The sequence below is a fragment of the Castor canadensis genome, chromosome 16 (genome assembly GCF_047511655.1).
Source record: "Castor canadensis chromosome 16, mCasCan1.hap1v2, whole genome shotgun sequence".
NCBI classification, from domain to species: domain Eukaryota; kingdom Metazoa; phylum Chordata; class Mammalia; order Rodentia; family Castoridae; genus Castor; species Castor canadensis.
This window is the reverse complement of record NC_133401.1, coordinates 17,768,559-17,786,046: the sequence shown is the minus strand read 5'-3', so window position 1 is coordinate 17,786,046 and position 17,488 is coordinate 17,768,559. Positions and strand designations below refer to the sequence as shown.

At 48.2% G+C, this 17,488-nt stretch overlaps 1 protein-coding gene and 1 non-coding gene across 2 annotated transcripts in view; both read right to left on the bottom strand.

Annotated features, from left to right (window-relative positions):
* Sae1 (SUMO1 activating enzyme subunit 1) overlaps positions 1 to 17,488 on the bottom strand; it is a 65,462-nt gene that overhangs the window by 39,594 nt on the left and 8,380 nt on the right. Inside the window, exons 2-5 of the mRNA XM_020181202.2 lie at positions 13,640 to 13,751; positions 8,709 to 8,882; positions 5,775 to 5,917; positions 4,529 to 4,628 (exon numbers count right to left, since the gene is read on the bottom strand). Of these exons, the coding sequence (XP_020036791.2) occupies positions 4,529 to 4,628; positions 5,775 to 5,917; positions 8,709 to 8,882; positions 13,640 to 13,751 (529 nt within the window). The remainder of the gene's footprint in view (positions 1 to 4,528; positions 4,629 to 5,774; positions 5,918 to 8,708; positions 8,883 to 13,639; positions 13,752 to 17,488) is intronic.
* LOC141418355 (small nucleolar RNA SNORA38) lies at positions 12,169 to 12,296 on the bottom strand. Its single transcript, XR_012443011.1, has one exon. It is a non-coding gene; the product is annotated as a small nucleolar RNA SNORA38 (small nucleolar RNA).

The following is a 17,488-nucleotide window of genomic DNA, read 5'->3' as shown; positions in this document are numbered from 1 at the left end:
TACATACAGGTATTTGCACAGTGGACTGCACCCAGGATGACGGGCACACTTATCCCCACCACACCTAATTCACCAGGGCACAGAGCTCTCCCCTGAGACATGACACCACCACCCATCCCAAGTGACTGTCCCTACCTACAGTTTCTACCGAATTGTAAACCTGCCTACTCATACCTCACTCCTCTTCCAAACCCGGCAACCCTGACAAGGTCGTGAGCCTCATTGGCCTGGAAGTTCATTCTAGACCATTCAGTGATTTACTTCTAGATATTTCTGGGCAAGTCCTTTGTATGCTCTGGAATTCTGTTCTCTTCGCACAGCTCAAATAACCTGGACTATGAGAAATAATGAAGTGTAAGGTTAATCCATTTAGTTGATCAGAGACCGTCAATTCAATAACGCAATTTTGAAGTGACAATGATCTCCTTCAGGGTTGCCTATTGTGCTGCAGGAAGAGCCACGACAACACTCAGCGGACACTTTCTGAAGAAGGAAGTGAACAAAACGTCCCTGCCCAGAGGGAGCCTAAAATCTCAGGGCAGGGCTGAGGCTGGGGCTCAGTGGTAGAGTGCATGCCTAGTGTGCAAGAGGCCTGGGTCCCATCCCAGCAAGACACATACCCACATGCACACTCACTCACAAAGGTAGTGACAAGTATCTCCAGTGCAATCAGCACTAGAAATTAAAGTGCCAAATGAGCTGGTGCCAGTGGTTCAAGCCTGTAATCCTAGCTACTCAGGAGGCAGGGATCAGGAGGATCTCAGTTCAAAGCCAGCCCTGGCAAATAGTTTGTAAGACCCTATGTTGAAAACACCCTTCAAAAAAATGGGCGGGTGGAGTGGCTCAAGGTTAAGGCCCTGAGTTCAAGCCTCAGTACTGCAAAAAAAAAAAAAAAAAAAAAAAAAGTGCCAAAATGAAGGATAAATAATTAAAATAGCCACGCATCAGGACTGTTCTCAATGAGGGTGGAAGGTGGAAGAGAAGAACGAAGGGTGTGAGAAAACTGCTCAGAAAGGTGGAAGCGGAAGAACCCATTCACAAAGCACATGCGCAGAGCCCAGGACTATCGCCTACTGCTTCAGCTCAGGGAACAACTCAACCTGTATTTCACAGCATGCCATGAGCAAGTCCTACTTTGGTTTTTTGTTTTTTCGAGGTACTGCGACTTGAACTCAGGGCCTCACGCTTGCTAGACTTGCTAGACAGGTGTTCTACCACTTGAGCCACACTCTGCCAGCCCCGTTTTGAATCGGTTTTTTGAGATAGGGTCTCATGAACTATTTGCCCAGGCTTACTTAAACCTCACCTCCAGCAAGTGAACTGAGATCCTCCTGATCTCTGCCTCCTGAGTAGTCAGGATTATAGGCATGAGCCACGGGTGCCTGGAGCCTACTTTGTGTTTTAAAGCTTCTTTGAGATCCACCACTGTCATCTAATCATTTCCAGCAGCCCCTCACAAGGCAGAAACGACCAACAACATGGGGTATGATGGTGGCCTTTTGCTCTGAAGGCTTTCCAGAATGATCCCAATTTTTACATATTTTATCCCATCATCCTCAGAAACCTCAAAGTCATCCTACAAACTCCAGGGGGTCTTGGTCTGTCCTCTCTGCACATCTATCGCTCCTTAGCAGCTGGGGACCTGACAGGTCATTTAACTTCTCCTGGCTCTCCATCGGCAGACTGAGACACCAAGCACTCAACAATGCCTCACCACAGTAGGTGCTATGACTCAAAAAAAGAGCTGGCTATTTGGGGGTGAAGAAAGTAGCAGGACTTTGCTCCTAAATCTGCCACTGAATGAATACTGGTCCAGAGTTAGGTGCTTGGCAAACCTGTCCTGCCCTCAAGGATTCACACTCTTCCTCTGGACCCTTCCTGACCAGCACCTCGGGGCTCTCTCTTTATCTGCTCTGTCTGTCTGTATCAGGTGATCCTGATGAAATCTGCCTTTTGATGTCTCCAGGGCACCAGAGGAACCAAACAAACCACCGAGCCCTTTGGAAAATGCCTGGGCCAGGCATTTTCCTCCTACCTTATTATTTATCATGATGCACTTATGCTACAAAGGCCCAGCGTCATCCTAGATGGTGTGAAAACCACAAACTCTGTTTATCCTCTTTGTTTTTTAAAGTTTCTAATTTAAGAGTACAACCTGTATGTTGAAGCAAAAGTGGCTTTTACAACATTTGATTGAGTCTAGGAAAAAGGGGGCGGGGGGGAGGGGACTCTTAACAAGAAGCCTTTCACAGGAAACAGGAAATAGCTGCTTCCCCACCCCCAATCCTAAGAACTGTGAGCATAACCCAACCAGTTATTCTGTACTCTTTAGGCAAAAGGGTAGAACCAGAATCAATGTATTTTTGAGCTGCAGAGAAATTCAATCACAGGGCCATCTCCATCAAAACAGATGAGGTGTTCTGAGGTGGCAAGGCCATGGCCAAACCCCTGTCCAGACCAGCCCTCCTGCAGCAGTGCTCTTGGTGAGGCTGCACAAAGCCAAGGTCTGGAATGCCAGGGATTGTGGGGAGGAATGCACAGCACGCCTCCCGACCTCAAGGGCTCAGGGTTGGAATCCCAGCTGAAGGGCCCAAGTCTAACAGCTGACTAACAATGCCAGCTGGGGAGTATTTTGATACCTTCAGCCCCACAGAGGAAGAGGTGGCAGAAAAAGCCCTGGGCCTGTAAAGCCCTGAGGAATGGTTGGCCAAGGCCTCCGGCTCGCCTGCTCAGGCAGCTCACATTCTCCTCATAGTGACATATGGTGACTCCCAAAAGGTCTCCAGATCCACCCCAGTGGGCACCATCAGAATTGACTCCAGGGAAACTTCCAGCTGTGAATGGCTAACAAAGCTGGGGCTCTCTCCATTTGAATGTAAAAGGCTTGCTGTATCAGAGAAGGCCCTTATAGCCATAAAACCCTTCACACCAAGGCCAAGTGTCACACTTATAAGGGTGTGATTTATAAACTGACAGCCCTCACAAAGCTGCTTTTGTCCTCCTCAGTTTGTTAACAATTCTCCCCACCCCCCAACCAAACTCACGAAGATCTTCAGACAGTCTCAAACAGAAAGGAAGAAAGAAAAGGACCCACATTTTAGGTTTTGGCCAAAACACCAATGTTCACCCTGGAAAATTATGGCCCTGTGAATACACAATAAAATTAGGGCTTCATAATTCCTGTGTCACACTCACAGTATCAAGCCAGTCCAATACTTAAAGAAAAAGTCAGAGAAAGAAAATCTCCAGGCCTGCCTCACTGGAGACTGGAGAGTTCCACTTTTGTGGTTTTCTGCAGTCTCTTTTGTGGTTCTGAACTCTTCAGAACGCCGTTAGTGCAATTCTAACCTGACATTCTGATCAGCTGGTTTTCTTTCTCAACATTTAAATCTACAAAGCGGAGAACAAACACGGGCTTCGGCATGAAGCATGAACCCTCTGGGCTCAGCCATTCGAAGCGCGCTCTCCAGTGCATGACCCCCTGCTCCAACACCAGCGACAGAAACTGCGGACTTCTGACCCCTTCCCACTCATTGCTATCAAATGAGTTTAATTACTGTACCAGACCCAAACAGAGGGTGAGCCCCTATCATAAACCACGTTAGGAAGTGTGCAGGGCAAAGTGTACGCCATGGCTAGGGGTGGTGCAGCTCAGCGGTGGAGTGCCTGCCCAGAATGTGCCACGACCCCCCCCCCCAACCTGATAGCATCTGTCAGGGCTGAAGGCTTTTCTTATTAATGGTTATTTGGTGAATGGGGAAAAAGAAAAAACTTTTTAAGAAACCAAAAACCAACTAAAGGTTTGTTTTTTTGTGGGTTTGACTTTTTGTCTTTTATGGTGCTGGGGTTTGAACCCAGGGCCTCGTGCATGCAAGGCAAGCACTGACACTGACCTACAGCCCAGCCTGGCTGTTAAAAGTTTACAATGGCTCCTGCCCACTTAGGACCTTACTAACTTGTCTATGGTTCATCTAGGAATCTGAGGGGTTTTTTGGTTTTGTTTTGTTTTTTTTTTTGTATAAAGATAATGGCTTCTGTCCCCAGTTGTGGGGATTGAACTCAGGGCCTTGGGCTTGCTAGGCAGGTGCTCTACTACTTAAGCCATTCTGCCAGCCCTTTTGGCATTGTTATTTTTGAGACAGGATCAGGATTTCTGCCCTGGCCAGCCTGCACTGTGATCCTCCTATTTACACTGGGGGATGACAGGCACCGGCCCAGCCACTGGCTGAAATGGGGTCTCATTAACTTTTTGCCCAGGCTGGCCTCAAACCACAATCCTCCCAATCTCTGCCTCCCCGGTAGCTATTATAGGCTTGAGCTGCTATGCCCAGAGAAAAACAGTTTTTCTGACACAACTCCATACACCGGACGTCAGTCAAAATTGGCGGTCCTTGTGCCACCTCCTCCCATTGGATGGAAGGAGCTCAGCGACCCTCTCCAGTCAGGTGAGCTTACTTTTCTCATTTGCAATCGTACAGACCCACCCACAGTAAGGGTCTCCACCCTCAGCTCCCGAGGGTCACCGTGCCTTTTTGACCATGGTGGTCTCAGCTGAGTCCAGCTTTGCTCTCTTGGATTCAGGTCCATCTTCTACTCCTTGGCTAACTTTGGCCACTTTGGTTTTCTCCCTGGAGGGTGACAAAGGGAGGACATCAAGTTCTGCCTACGAACCTTGTCATTAGAATAAAAACCATGTCACCAGCTCACAGAAGATGGTATGTGAAGGTAAAAGCTTTGTTGGAGTCAGAGACCTGGGTTCAAATTCTGGCACTGCCACTGGCCCTCTGACAAGTTACCCGCACTGTGGGAAGAGCAATCCTGCCGTGACTATGGCAGAAGAACCAGTATGTGTTGGTCAGCACACCGCCAGCACATACAAACCCTCAGCAAGCAAAATGATGGCCCTGAAGACATTCTCCTGCCATCATGAGCTGAGTGGCCAAGTCTCTCTTCTCCTGCTATGAGAAGCCCATGCTAAAGTAACAGCCTGTTCTCTGCCTACCTATTTAACATGTCCAAAGAACGGTATATTCCTAACGCCACAGAGCACTGGAGTTAGGAGGGATCCTGAATGTGGCTGTACGTCTCCCACTTCAATCAAACAGGGAAGAAATGTGCAGACCAGGGAACTAGCAGTGGCTTGCCCAAGGCTTTTGGGAGGAAGCTCCGCCCACCACACTGCATCTCTCTGTCTCGCATTAGCAAGGGAAGCCAAAGAGAACGAGTCAGGTAGCTGCACACTACTGTATTATCTGCCATCTTTCCCCTGGCCCAGCAGGTAAGTTAGCAAGGTGTGCAACCTCAATGTTCAAAACTCGAGGTAAGGTCTGCCAATGCCCCCAGGAATCTCAGGGCCTTGGTACTTTTCCAAGGTAGACTTGGTTGAACGTACCTTCAAGGTTACCCATTTCCCTGCCCATTCACGCTCTCTCTCTCTCTCAACCTGAAAACTTGCAAACACAAACCAGCAAGCCTTTGCTGCGTGGAAGACATGGGTTCAAACCTGAAGTCCAGAAGACCCAGCATCCAGGGGTGGACTTTACTGTATAGAGCTCTGCTTGCTTAGGCTTACTCAGCCCATCACTTTGGAGGGCAGGGGCCTAATCACCTACAATTCCAAACTCATAATAAACCAGACTCCGTAAGTTGTTAACAGCTTGGTTTCAGAATGTTCTAGGCATGACAGTCAGGGCTTTTCTTACATGGTTCATGTCCCACTGTACATAAAACTAAATTTTGAAGTGTTCCATCTCCTCTCCTCTCCCAATACTTACACTACAAACTCATGCTCTCCGAGATTGGCAAATGTGTATCCATGGTAGCCAAAAACATCTCCAGTGAAGAACTTGATGCTGTTTTGGTGACAGACTTGGTCAACCTTAACTATGACATCCCTGGAGCAGCAAGTCAGGCACACCTGCAGGAAAAAAGAAACTGGCCGCTGTAAATTGTGCAAGTGAAGCACTGCCTGATGTTTACAGAAGTCTTAGTGAACAGTCTCCCCAGGCAGGTGTAAGGCCAAGTTCAACTTTGTAGAACAGGTTCTTTGGATGCTACGATTAGGAGACAAAAGAGAAGTCGCAGGTTTCAGTGTGTAGAAAATGTACAACCAAAAAAAAAAAAAAAAAAAAAAAAGAAACAAAAAGAAATGTGTTTGGCTAGAAAGTAGAAGCCATTCAGAGAATGTTCCCCCAATCCATGAACACACGTGACCCACATTCTAACTCTCATGAAAAAGACAGAAATAACTTAGCAGTAGTTAAAGCTGTTGTAATCCAAGTATGGTACAGAGAAGCAGAACTACTTGGTTTTTTTTTTGTGTGTGTGTGGTACTGGGGTTTGAACTCAGGGCCTTTACCTTGAACCATACCACCTGTCCTTTTTTGTGGCGGGTATTTTCGAGATAAGGTCTCTCAAACTATTTGCCCAGGCTGGCTTCAAACCGCAATCTTCCTGATCTCCACCTCCTGTGTACCCGGCACAAAACTACTTTGTAATTGCCCCAAAAGTCCTAAGAGTCCCCCATCACCCCTTCTTTTGATTACTATGTTAATCCCAGGGGGGAGGGAGGATGATAAAGGACAGTGGTGGAGGAAATGAACTCAAGTATGATATATTTGATAATACTGTAAGAACTTCTGTAAATGCCACATGTGCCCCCCAACCAACCAATAAAAAAAAAAAATAGTGAAACAAAAATCTGGCCTTTTGAAAAACTCAATAAAATCGACAATATCTAGAGCAAGAGAAAAAAAAAAGTTAAGTCCCAGCTACTTGGGAGGCAGAAACTAGAAGGACTGGAAGGACAGCAGTTGAAGGCTGAAGACCCCATCTCAATCAGTAAGCTGGGCATGTGGCATGTGCCTGTGGTTCCAGCTATGTGGTTGCCAAAGGTAGGAGGATGGAGGTCTAAGGTCAGTCTCACACAAAACAATGCAAAATCTTACCTGAAAAATAACTAAATTGAAAGAGAAACTGGAGCGGTGAGTGCCCAACTAGTAAACTAGCAAGCACTAGGTCCAGTTCAAACCCTGGTACAAAAAAAAAAAGGCGATAAACAAATCTGGGATTATTTGTCCACACTACAGTGTGAAACTATCTAAATTTCAGAACAAAAGAAAAGGTTACTGTTCAAATGATTTTGCATGCTGACTCAAGCCACAAGATGGTGGAGTTACCAGTTTCTCTGTGGCCTCCAGGTTACGGTCCAGTAAGAGATACTAAAAACTGCTTAGCTCTACAGCACAGAGTACCAAGTTTCTGGGAGCTTTATGACCATAGCTGGGCACAGTAGCTCACACCCGTAATCCAGCTACTTGGGAGATCAGGATGATTATGGGTCAAGGTCGGCTCAAGCAAAAAGTTACCAAGAGCCCCATTTCAGCTGGGTGGCACAAGCCTGTCACATCCAACTAGTTGGGAAGCTTTTGTAGAAGGATTGTGATTTGGGCCAGTCTGGGCAAAATATACCAGCCCCTGCCTGAAAGAGAACTAAAGCAAAAAGGGATGGGCTGGGGGCGTAGCTCAAGTGGTAGAGTGCTAAGTGTGAGGCCCTAAGTTGAAACCCCAGTACTGCCAGAAAAAGAAAAAGCCAACTCCAAACTACACACGCTTTCTCCCGAACAGAAGACCACTGCAGCTGACAGACCCTCTCACTGCTGTCTAGCAGCCTGGATAGAAAGTAACCCTAGAGAAATGTGCTCCTTTGGTGTTTCAAAGGATGCAACCACCCAAGGAAAACATCACACCTAAAGGCAGGAAAGTGCTGGGCACTGGTGGCTTGAGGCTATAACCCTAGCTACTTGGGAGGCTGAGATCAGGATTGTACAAACAAGTGCACCACGCAGCTGCCCTAACAAACCCTCTCACTAACTCTCCAAGTTCAAGGGACACCTAGAATCAACCAAATGCGGTTACTATGTAAGGAAATGAAGCAAAGACTTATTGTCCAAATGGACAGGGAGTTACAAAATAGAAAGGCCTGAGAAAAAAAGAAAAAAATGACAAACACAGATGATCCATGGTTCCAAGCTCATGTCTGAGCAGACCACATAAACTATAAAATGCAAGTGTGGAAAAAACTCCCCAGCCCCAATTCGAACCTCTCACGTAACAGGTCTTTCACTTCAGAAACAAGCGGCTGTCCCCCAGGACCTGCTGAGCTTTCCTGGGGTCAGGGACGCTGACATGGAATGTAACTTCTCTCTCCTCCCATGGCTTTGGCAGTACCTACAAATGACCCCCGATGTGCCTGGTTTGTCTTAAGACTACACGGATTTTGTCAAGTTCCCCGTGGTCTAGGCGGCTGGGCAAAACACAAGGACAGACCCACTGAGATCAGGTGTGCTCTTTCCCAAGACAAAACACAAGCTGTAGTTTGGTATTTCCAGCCAAAATGAATGCACAACTTGCTTAGTTTTTAGGAGAAAACATTTGCAATAATCTGTATAAAGTGCTGCGTGCCAAGACTCTGGAAGGAAGACGAGCCTGGTCTGGGGGAACATATGCCCAGAGAAGCAGCCAGCAGACAGCACGTCACCAACAGCTACCACGGGTCCAACAGACTGGACCTACTGAGCAACTCTTTATGTGCTGTACTGTAAACTCCCTAGGGAAAAGCTCGGAACTTAGGGCTCTTGCTCAAGGACACCTTCCAACTACTGGCTTGACTCTCCAAGCAGTTTTGACACTCACTGCAGGAAACTCACCGCATCAAACTGGGTGAAAAACGACTCGGGTTTCTTCTCAATGTGCTCGGTGTCCACCTTCACGTCCACCATGGGGTTCAGATTCTGGGCTCTCTCCAAAGAGGCTTCAGCCCTATTTCGGCCAACAGAACCGGTACGGATCAGGAACTGGGCTCCAGGATCCTCCGGAGATACCTAGGAATGATTTTTTTCTTAACTATTGAATTCTGGAAAAATGAATCCCAAAGACAATGATCCTTTCTACTTTAGAGGAAAGCTAAAACACCTACCATTAAAAAAAACAATAGAAACCCTACCATTAAATTGCATTGTGTTCACACAGCCACCTGCCGAATACAGGCAGTGCTCTCGATTTGAAAGGCTGGCTTTAACAGGACGGCTAAGGAGTGCCCCCTTGTGTTTATCATGGAAATTCACTCTTAAATTCGGAACTAACAAGAATAACAATTACTAGTGATAAGAACCCACCGTGTGCCCAATTTTAAGCATTCAGGTAAATACATACATAATTTAAGGATCCTATGCTTGTTTACAAGGGATCTTAAACTCAAAACAGTGCAAAAAATCTGACAGAATTAAGTAGGCTTGATATGAACTTTAAAACTCAAAGCTCAAAGGGGCTGGACCATACTTCAGGCGTAGAGTGCTTACCTCGTGTGCATGAGGCCCTTGGTTCAATCCCCAGATCAGAAGTATTAAAATAAAAACCCACACCTCAGAGGAGAGAGGAGTGGGCCTGGAGTGGAGTGGGATGCCAGCAGCACAGTTTCAGACAGAGGACACTAATGCCTGGACAGCCACTGGCAGGTTACGGTGCAAACTGCTCACAGGCATTTCTTCATACATCATTAACCTCGAAAATGACTTCACCACCATCACCAAGACCCAGCTCAACAGAGGTAATCCCCCTCAACTCCTCCAGCCAGCCACAGCTCACTCACTGCCTTCAGCTAGGATAATGAGCAGGCCCTCCTCCCATTCCGGCCACCTGGCCTGCTCCTCCAGTGGTCTCACTCTGTCCTGAGACACTGGACATCACAATGATTAGGAGCAAGGGCCCTGGAACAATTCATGCTGGCTTCACATCTTTGGTTGACTTCCTGGTTTAACCATCTACCGAGTGACCCTGTGTCAGCATTCGCAGATCACACATAATACGCTACCACGAATTCCTCCACCAGCGTCAGTCACCACTACAGCCCACAGGTCATATCCACCTTGCAGCGCTCCACCTCTGCCCTCTCAGATCCTGGCTCTCTCATCTCCTCCTCTCACAGACATGCCAGCCTCCATGCATCTCGGGTGCTGGTGGCCCAAAGACTCCATACCAGGACCACTCAGGTTTTCCCTTTGCACGGCTCCATAAGCTCAATGTCTCTTCCAGTTTCTACCAAAATCTGTCATTTCTCAACTCACACCAACCACGTTAAGGTTTGGATACGAAGTGTCCCGCAAAAGGTTCATTTGTGAAAGGCTTGACCCCAGTGCAGCATCCAAGGCCAGGGGGGTGTGGCTCAAGTGGTAGAGTGCCTATCTTGTAAGTGTGAGGCACTGAGTTCAAACCCCTGTACTGCCAAAAAAAGAAAAAACTACAAAAAACCCAGTGCAGCGTCCAGAGATGGGGCTCTGGGGCAGGCAGTGGCTCATAGGGCACCGAATGAGCCCACGAGCTCACTGCCTGGAGCAAAGGGGCTACTGGGTGTACCTTTGAAGGGCATTTTGTGTCCCCAACCTCTTCGTGTCTCTCTGCCTGCCTGCCACCAGGCATGAAGTGAGCAGCCTCCTCCATCACACACTCCTGCCACCAGGGCGCTCTACCTCTCCACAGGCCAATGGTAACAGAGCCAACAATTGTGGACTGAAACCAGGAGCCAAAACCAATCTCCCCTCCTTTAGTTAGCTTTCTCAGGTACTTTGTCACAGCAATGAACAGTAGCCAACACACTGGTGCACATTTCCTCCTGATCCACCTGGGTCTTCTATTGAAAGGGCCATCCAGTCACCAACATCCACCCAGCCACCCTCAGCAGAAAGCTGGTCTTCATATCCCTGGAATCTCCCAGCCCACAGCCACACAGTGAAGAGCTAAGGCACACACAGGCATGGGAGTCACACTGCCTCAACTGCTGCTGTGGGACCCGTGTCCAGGACTTCCTTGCCACCTTCAGCTCTCTTATCCATAAAACAGGGATGGTGCAACAGGTCGCAGATCCCAGAGCTACACAAGAACTAGGTGAGACAATCTAACCACAGCTTACAAACAGGGCCTAGTGTCACCTTCCCTAGGCGTCCATACACACGCCCCCATGGGTTCTATCATCTCTGCCACACCAGTACGCTTCCTGTCGCCTCTAGCGCCTCAGCCTTTGCTACCGAAGCAGCCTTCTACGTGGTCTTCTCCCCGTCCTTGGGCCAATGGTAATAGATAGTGAATAGTGATCTACCCAAACAAACTTTCCAGATCTAACTAGTGATCTGCCCCAACAATAGTGGTCTCTTTTACTGGTATAAAGTGCTATTAGGCTGGACGGTGGAGGCTCACATCTATAATCCTAGCTACTAAGGAGGCAGAGATCAGGAGGATCGTGGTTCAAAGCCAGCCTGGGCAAACAGCTCACAAGATCCTATCTTAAAAAAAAGTCACAAAAAAAAAGGACTGGTGGAGTGGCTCAAGATGCAGGCCCTGAGTTCAAACGCCACCACTGCAAAAAAATAAAGTCAAAAGTAAAGTGTTACTAGTGCCCAGAGCAAAGAGAACCAGATCCCATTCCCCCGCACCTGAAACTGTCCAATGAATCTCCACGTACAGGCTTGAACAGAGGCTTCTAGTGGGGTGTCCTGGAGGCCCTGGGGACCTGGACCTCACCTGCAGCCTGTCCCACCCCCACTACGTAGCATCTCTCTCTAAACACATCGAAGTACTTGTCGTATCTTATTTCTGCCATGCTACCAGGCAGTTACGTGCTACTCTGATGCGTGCTGCCTCTCACGTTGATAAACCCCTCCTCGTTCTCGAAGACTGAGGTCAGATGAGAACTCAGGAAGCCTTCCATGTCTTCCTACCACAATCGGAGTCAGGCACCCACCCTGGTTTCTGGATAAAACTTGAGAACAGGAGCCAAACTGTGAGCACCTTTGGGTTGAGCGCCTCGCATACTCCGTGTTACCAGCAGCGCGCTCACGTGCTCCCTAAACACAAGCTAAGCAGAAAGCTCAGCGTTAGAGATGAGCGTGTAAGGTTAAGCCCTGGTCTCGCCAGAAGAGCTGGGATTTGCCCCAAGTCTATGTTATTTCAGAGTCTTTGCAGCACTGCCTCCCTGGGGAGTTTCGGTCAGGGAAGAACCATCACGCTGTGTTCACGAACTGCTCATTGCACCTGATGGGAACTGGGCCAGGTAAGCCCTGGGTTACGTGAAGCCTGTGTCAAACCTGCATGCCTGTGAGACTCATTTTGGGGTGTTTGTGTGTTCTGGTTGGTTCTGAGCCTACAGGGAGCGAGCTAGCCCCAGATTTCTCCACATCCATGTCTTTGCCTCCAAGTCTTACATGTCCAAAGGTAGGGAACCAAAACGTGCCTTTGTAAGAGGGTGGGAGAAGTTTGATTTTTCAGTAACTTCCCAGATATTGTATGTACAGCTGGGGCTGAGGGCCACCACGTTGGAGAGGTGGAGGTGCCACAGCCCTCCCAGTGAGGAGGTGAGGGAACATAAGCAGTCCGCTCACTCCACCACTGAGCAGCTCTCATTCCTGTTCTGATGTGCAACTGCACGGACACCACACCCCTCTCAGTGTGTGACCGTCCCCTTCTCAGATTCCCAGTGAGGAAGTCATTGTCTCTGCCTAGTTTCTGAGGCAGCACCCTGGGTCTCAGTGGAGACCTCGGTGCTGACACTCCTCACACCAGTCTTCCTCTAGATGAGGTCTCCTGGCTTTAGAGGGCAGCATGGCTTGGGAGATGTCCGTCTTGCCGAGTGCTCTACCAACAGGATCTAAGGATCCAAGGTGTCCAAGAAAACACAGGGGCAACGACCAAAAGGTCAATAGACTATCAGTATCTATAGAAGACAGACAGGTAGGGTATCAAGTATTCTTCTCTGTAATTTTACTTTAGCTGCCAGGTGTGACAGCTAATGCCTGTAATCCCAGCTCTTGGGAAGATGATGTAGGAGAATCATACTGGGGTGAACTCAGGGCCTCACACTTGCTTGGCAGGTGCTCTACCACTTGAGCCACATCCCCAGAGAAAAATGTTTATGAAAGAAAACTAAACTGTCACTGAGGCACGAGAACGTGGAGCGCAGCACTTATCTTCACCTCGAAGAAGTCACATCCGAGGAAGTGGCTCCTGCCCTGTATTATCTGTTAAATAGCATTATGTCGTGTGCTGATTACAGGGTGCTTGGTGTGCAACAGAGCTAAGCTGTACACACTCATCCTCTCTGATTCAATGTACTAAATAATGTTTGTGAGCCATCTAAAAACTGCCTGGCACTGACTTTTTTCTTTCTTTTAAGGCAAGGTCTTGCTGCCTAAGGTTGGCCTCGAACTCACAGCATTCTGAGCACTGGGATTATACTCGTGAGCCCTGAACCCAGGCAAGACATCTTAATAAATGTACATATTCCTGAGCCTCGTCTCAGGCCTAAATCAGAATCACTGGGGGTAAAAGTTACCCCACAAGGCCTCTGGGCAGCTCTGCATTTTCTGTTAGTTACATGGGGGTTTTTAGGCATAGATTGGAAAATCACTCCATATACTCCTCATAAGCACCCTCAGAGGACATGTCACTAAAGACAGCACTTTACAGACTGGCCAGGGTCACCCGGTGCTGGCATCTGCAGTCTCAGGCACTAGCGCTAGCCTTCCTTTCACAGTACAAGATATACAAAGGGAGAGGGAAACAAAGGGCAGTGACAGTGACAGCAGCGCACCTGTTCATGGTCCAGCATGGTCAGTCCTTTCACTCCAGCCAGGATGAGATTCTTGGCAATTTCAGCCCCCAGTCCTTTCATGCCAACAATGAGCACCCGGGAGGCCCGCAGCCTGTAAGAGACACGCTGTTGGTGGACCCGATAGTACAGAACAACAAAATCCTAGGGAAAAATGGTTTTCACTCAATGCACTGAATCATCACACTCTGAAATCTAGAAAACAAACAGATTCCAATTCACCCTACACAGAAAAAGTCACTCAACAAATACTTACAGATTGGCACCAGAGGCTCATGCCTATAATCCTAGCTACAGGGAGGTAGAGATCATCCCATATAGAGGGCTAAACCCTATCTTGAAAATAACCAACATAGCCAGGCACTGTGGCTCAGGCTAGTCCTAGCTACTAAGGAGGCAGAGATCAGGAGTCACAGTTCAAAACCAGCCTGGGTTCTCCAAAATAACCAGAGCAAGGGCTGCCAGAGTGGTTCTAGTGGTAGAATACCTGCCTAGCAAGGGTGAGGCCCTGAGTTCAAACCCCAGTACTGCCTTCTCCCAAAAGGATTGTAGTTTGAAGACAGCCTAGGCAAATATTTCACAAAACCCCACCTTAACCAGTGGCTGAACATGGCAGCATGCACCTGTCATCCCAAGCTACAAGACAGGGAGGATAGCAGTTCCGGCCAGCCCAGGTATGAAGTCCCCAAGTTCCCAACACAATAGAAAAAGGTGGGTGTGGCGGTGCGTGCCCATCATCCCAGCAAAGGCAAGACACACAAAATAGGATCGTGGTCCAGGCCAGCCTGGGTGAAATGAACACACCATCTCCAAAACAACCAGAGCAACAACTGCTAGAGGAATGGCTAAAGAGGTAGAATGACTTCCTACCAAGCAGAAAGCCCTGAATTCAGCCACAGTACTGCAAATAAATAAGGAACATATGGGTATTTGGAAACAAAGCATCCCAGCTAGAGAAAGCAACAAGTGCACAGTGCACAGGCTCTGAGGCAGAGGAGTGCTTGGCATGTCAGAAACAGGCAGCAGAACAACCGCGCACAGGGGCTGGATGGAGGAAAGTAGGTTTTAGAACTGGGGCCACATCAGGAAGGCTCTCTCACAGGCACTGAAGGCTGGAAGGACTGTGGACTATTTAAGCAGGAAAGAAAGCATGGTGAGGGAGAAGCTGTCAAAGCTAGGGTGAGGGAGGATGCCAGGGGCTCAGCCTATCAAGCTCAGCAGAGAGGCAGTGAGAAGGATACCATTTAAACTGAAGCAAAATACAGGGCAGCATAAAGAGAGGGTGGATCAAGCACCTGTTCAGACCTGTCTGTAAAGTGACATCTGATAAGGACAAGGCAGCCAGAGGCAAGGTTATCCCAAGGCAACACTGAGGTCAAGGAGTGGGGGGCAGGTGAGGTCCCACCCCAACAGCCTATGGCAAATCTCCTCAACCACAGTGCTTCACAATCAGGCTTCTTCAGATGTGAAAAGCAAAAGCAGACCTTACTTCCTGTGTCAGCGAACACTGCCATCACGATGTTGGGCAGCGTCCTGTACACACACCCATGAATATTCCTGAAGCAAGTGTGTCATTATTTTCACTGAAAAGGATTAGTAAGAACTCAAAATAGTCTCACAGAAATTCAAATTCTGCTGGCCACTGAGTTGCTACTAATTCATGTAACAAGCCAATTCTCTTCAAGCACCAAGATTTGGAAGAACATCAGGAGCTCCTTTCCAAAACTGACTCTAGTTTTATGGCACTTTCATGTAATTAGACTAAGAGTCTTTAATAAGCCTCCTGGCTGCCGAGTGTGGTAGTGCACACGTGTAATTCCAGCACTCTGGAGACTGGGGCACGAGGATTTCGAGTTTGAGGCCAGCCTGGGCTACGTAGTGAGACCCTGTCTCTAAAAAAAAAAGCAAAGACCACCATCAATGACCTTTGCCAATGGCCTCCTATCTCCAAACCCATTAACTTTTCCTAAAACTCTGTGGCCCCTGACACTCCTTCAGAGATGGGCACTACAGATCACTAACGCCCTCTGAGTGGAACACTTGCATGTGAACTGTGGCTTGCCACTTCTTAACTGGGTGACTCATAACCACTGAAATTTCAGTTTATTCACCTCCAAGGTGGGGTTAATAACTCAGAGTTTCTGGATTCATGTCATTTAATCCCTCGGACAACACAGGCCTGTGTGTGCACAGGCATCCAGCATAACACCTGGCCCGTATCAGATGTGCAACAGATGTCAGTCGAGCTTAATTAACTCCTCCATCCTCATTGTCTTCATTCTAAAAGGGCTTAGGAACAGGTTTGAATCTGGATTTTCAAAAACCCTGGCAGAAAAAAAACAATAAAAAGTAAAGCCAGCAGTTAAAGCTACCCAGGCCAGGCACTGGTGGCTCATGCCTGTAACACAAGCTACTTAGGAGGCAGAGAGCAGGAGGATCACAAAATAGTTCATAAGATCCCACCCCCAAAATAACCAGAGCAAAATGAACCGGAGGCGTGGCTCAAGCAGGAGAGGTCCTGCTTTGCGAGAACAAAGCCCTGAGTTCAAACCCCAGTCCCACCAAAAACAAAAACCCTTGAAGCTATTTAGTATTGGTCTTCTCCAGCTTTAGCAGCCACTCTCCTACCACCCCCACATTCTCACTGCTGAGCACAGCACTCCACACTTCCTCCCCTGCCTGGTCAGGGTTCCCCCAGACTCCACAACCCTACTGAATACCTTCTCCCGGCACTCCCTCTGCAAAACTCTCTCAGCCACAGGGCTGAACAACAAACCCGGGCCCCAACAACAAATCCCACATGCTCCACATCGCTCCATGGCCCACGTTCTCACATGGCTGTACGGACTCTGACTGCCTTTATGTTTTAGTCCTCAAACACGCCAGGACCCCTGCGACTCCAGCTCATTTATGGCTCAGTGACACAAAAAGTGCTCCGAACACTGCCTGGCACACAGTCAGCACTCAACAGGTGCTAGTTGCCATTACTCCCTCTAGAAACCAATCCTACAAAATACTTAAGCAGACATAAAACTTACATAGGGCAGCACTGTCCCTCACTTCCTTCCACTTCTCCAATCACCACCCTGGTGGGAACCACTGCCATTGCTCAGCTGCAGGAGCCTGCAGGAGTAGCAAGCACCTTTAGTCCCAGCTCCCCAGCAGACTTAGGACAAAGGATCACTTGAGCCCAGGACTATATAACAAGAACTTGTCTCAAAGAAAAGGTACAAATACACTACTGTGCACAGAGCACCAGCAGCAGTAATCACCACTCATGGAGAACTAAGTACCAGGTACTGAGTACACTACACCTCAAAACCTCAATTGCGACTCATCATTTTCTCTTGAGGAAAAAGCACACACATCCTAAATACTGCACACAATTTCTCTTCAGGAGTCTCCAGACATCAGGGCAGGTCGTCATGCTTCCACAGGGAAGTACCCATGTCTGCCTTGACAAAGAAAACCGAGGCCGTAAACCAAGCGCTGGAGGCTACGCCTGTAATCCTAACTACTCAGGAGGCTGATATCAGGAGGACTGCGGTTCGAAGCCAGAGCAAGTGGTTCACAAACCCCTATTCTCAAAAAACCCTATCCAAAACCAAATGGGCTGGTGGAGTGGCTCAAGGTGAAGACCCTCAGTTCAAGCCCCAGTATGCACCCTGCCACAGCTAATGCAAAGGAGGACCAGGGTCAGAGTTCATCTGTGACCACCATCTATCTCCCTTCCTCTCAGCATTGTCCCATGCTGCTCACACACAGCGGACTTTCTAAAGATTTGCTGCTTTGACTTCTGCTGACAAGTTCCCTGTCAAAGTTCTGGGAAGG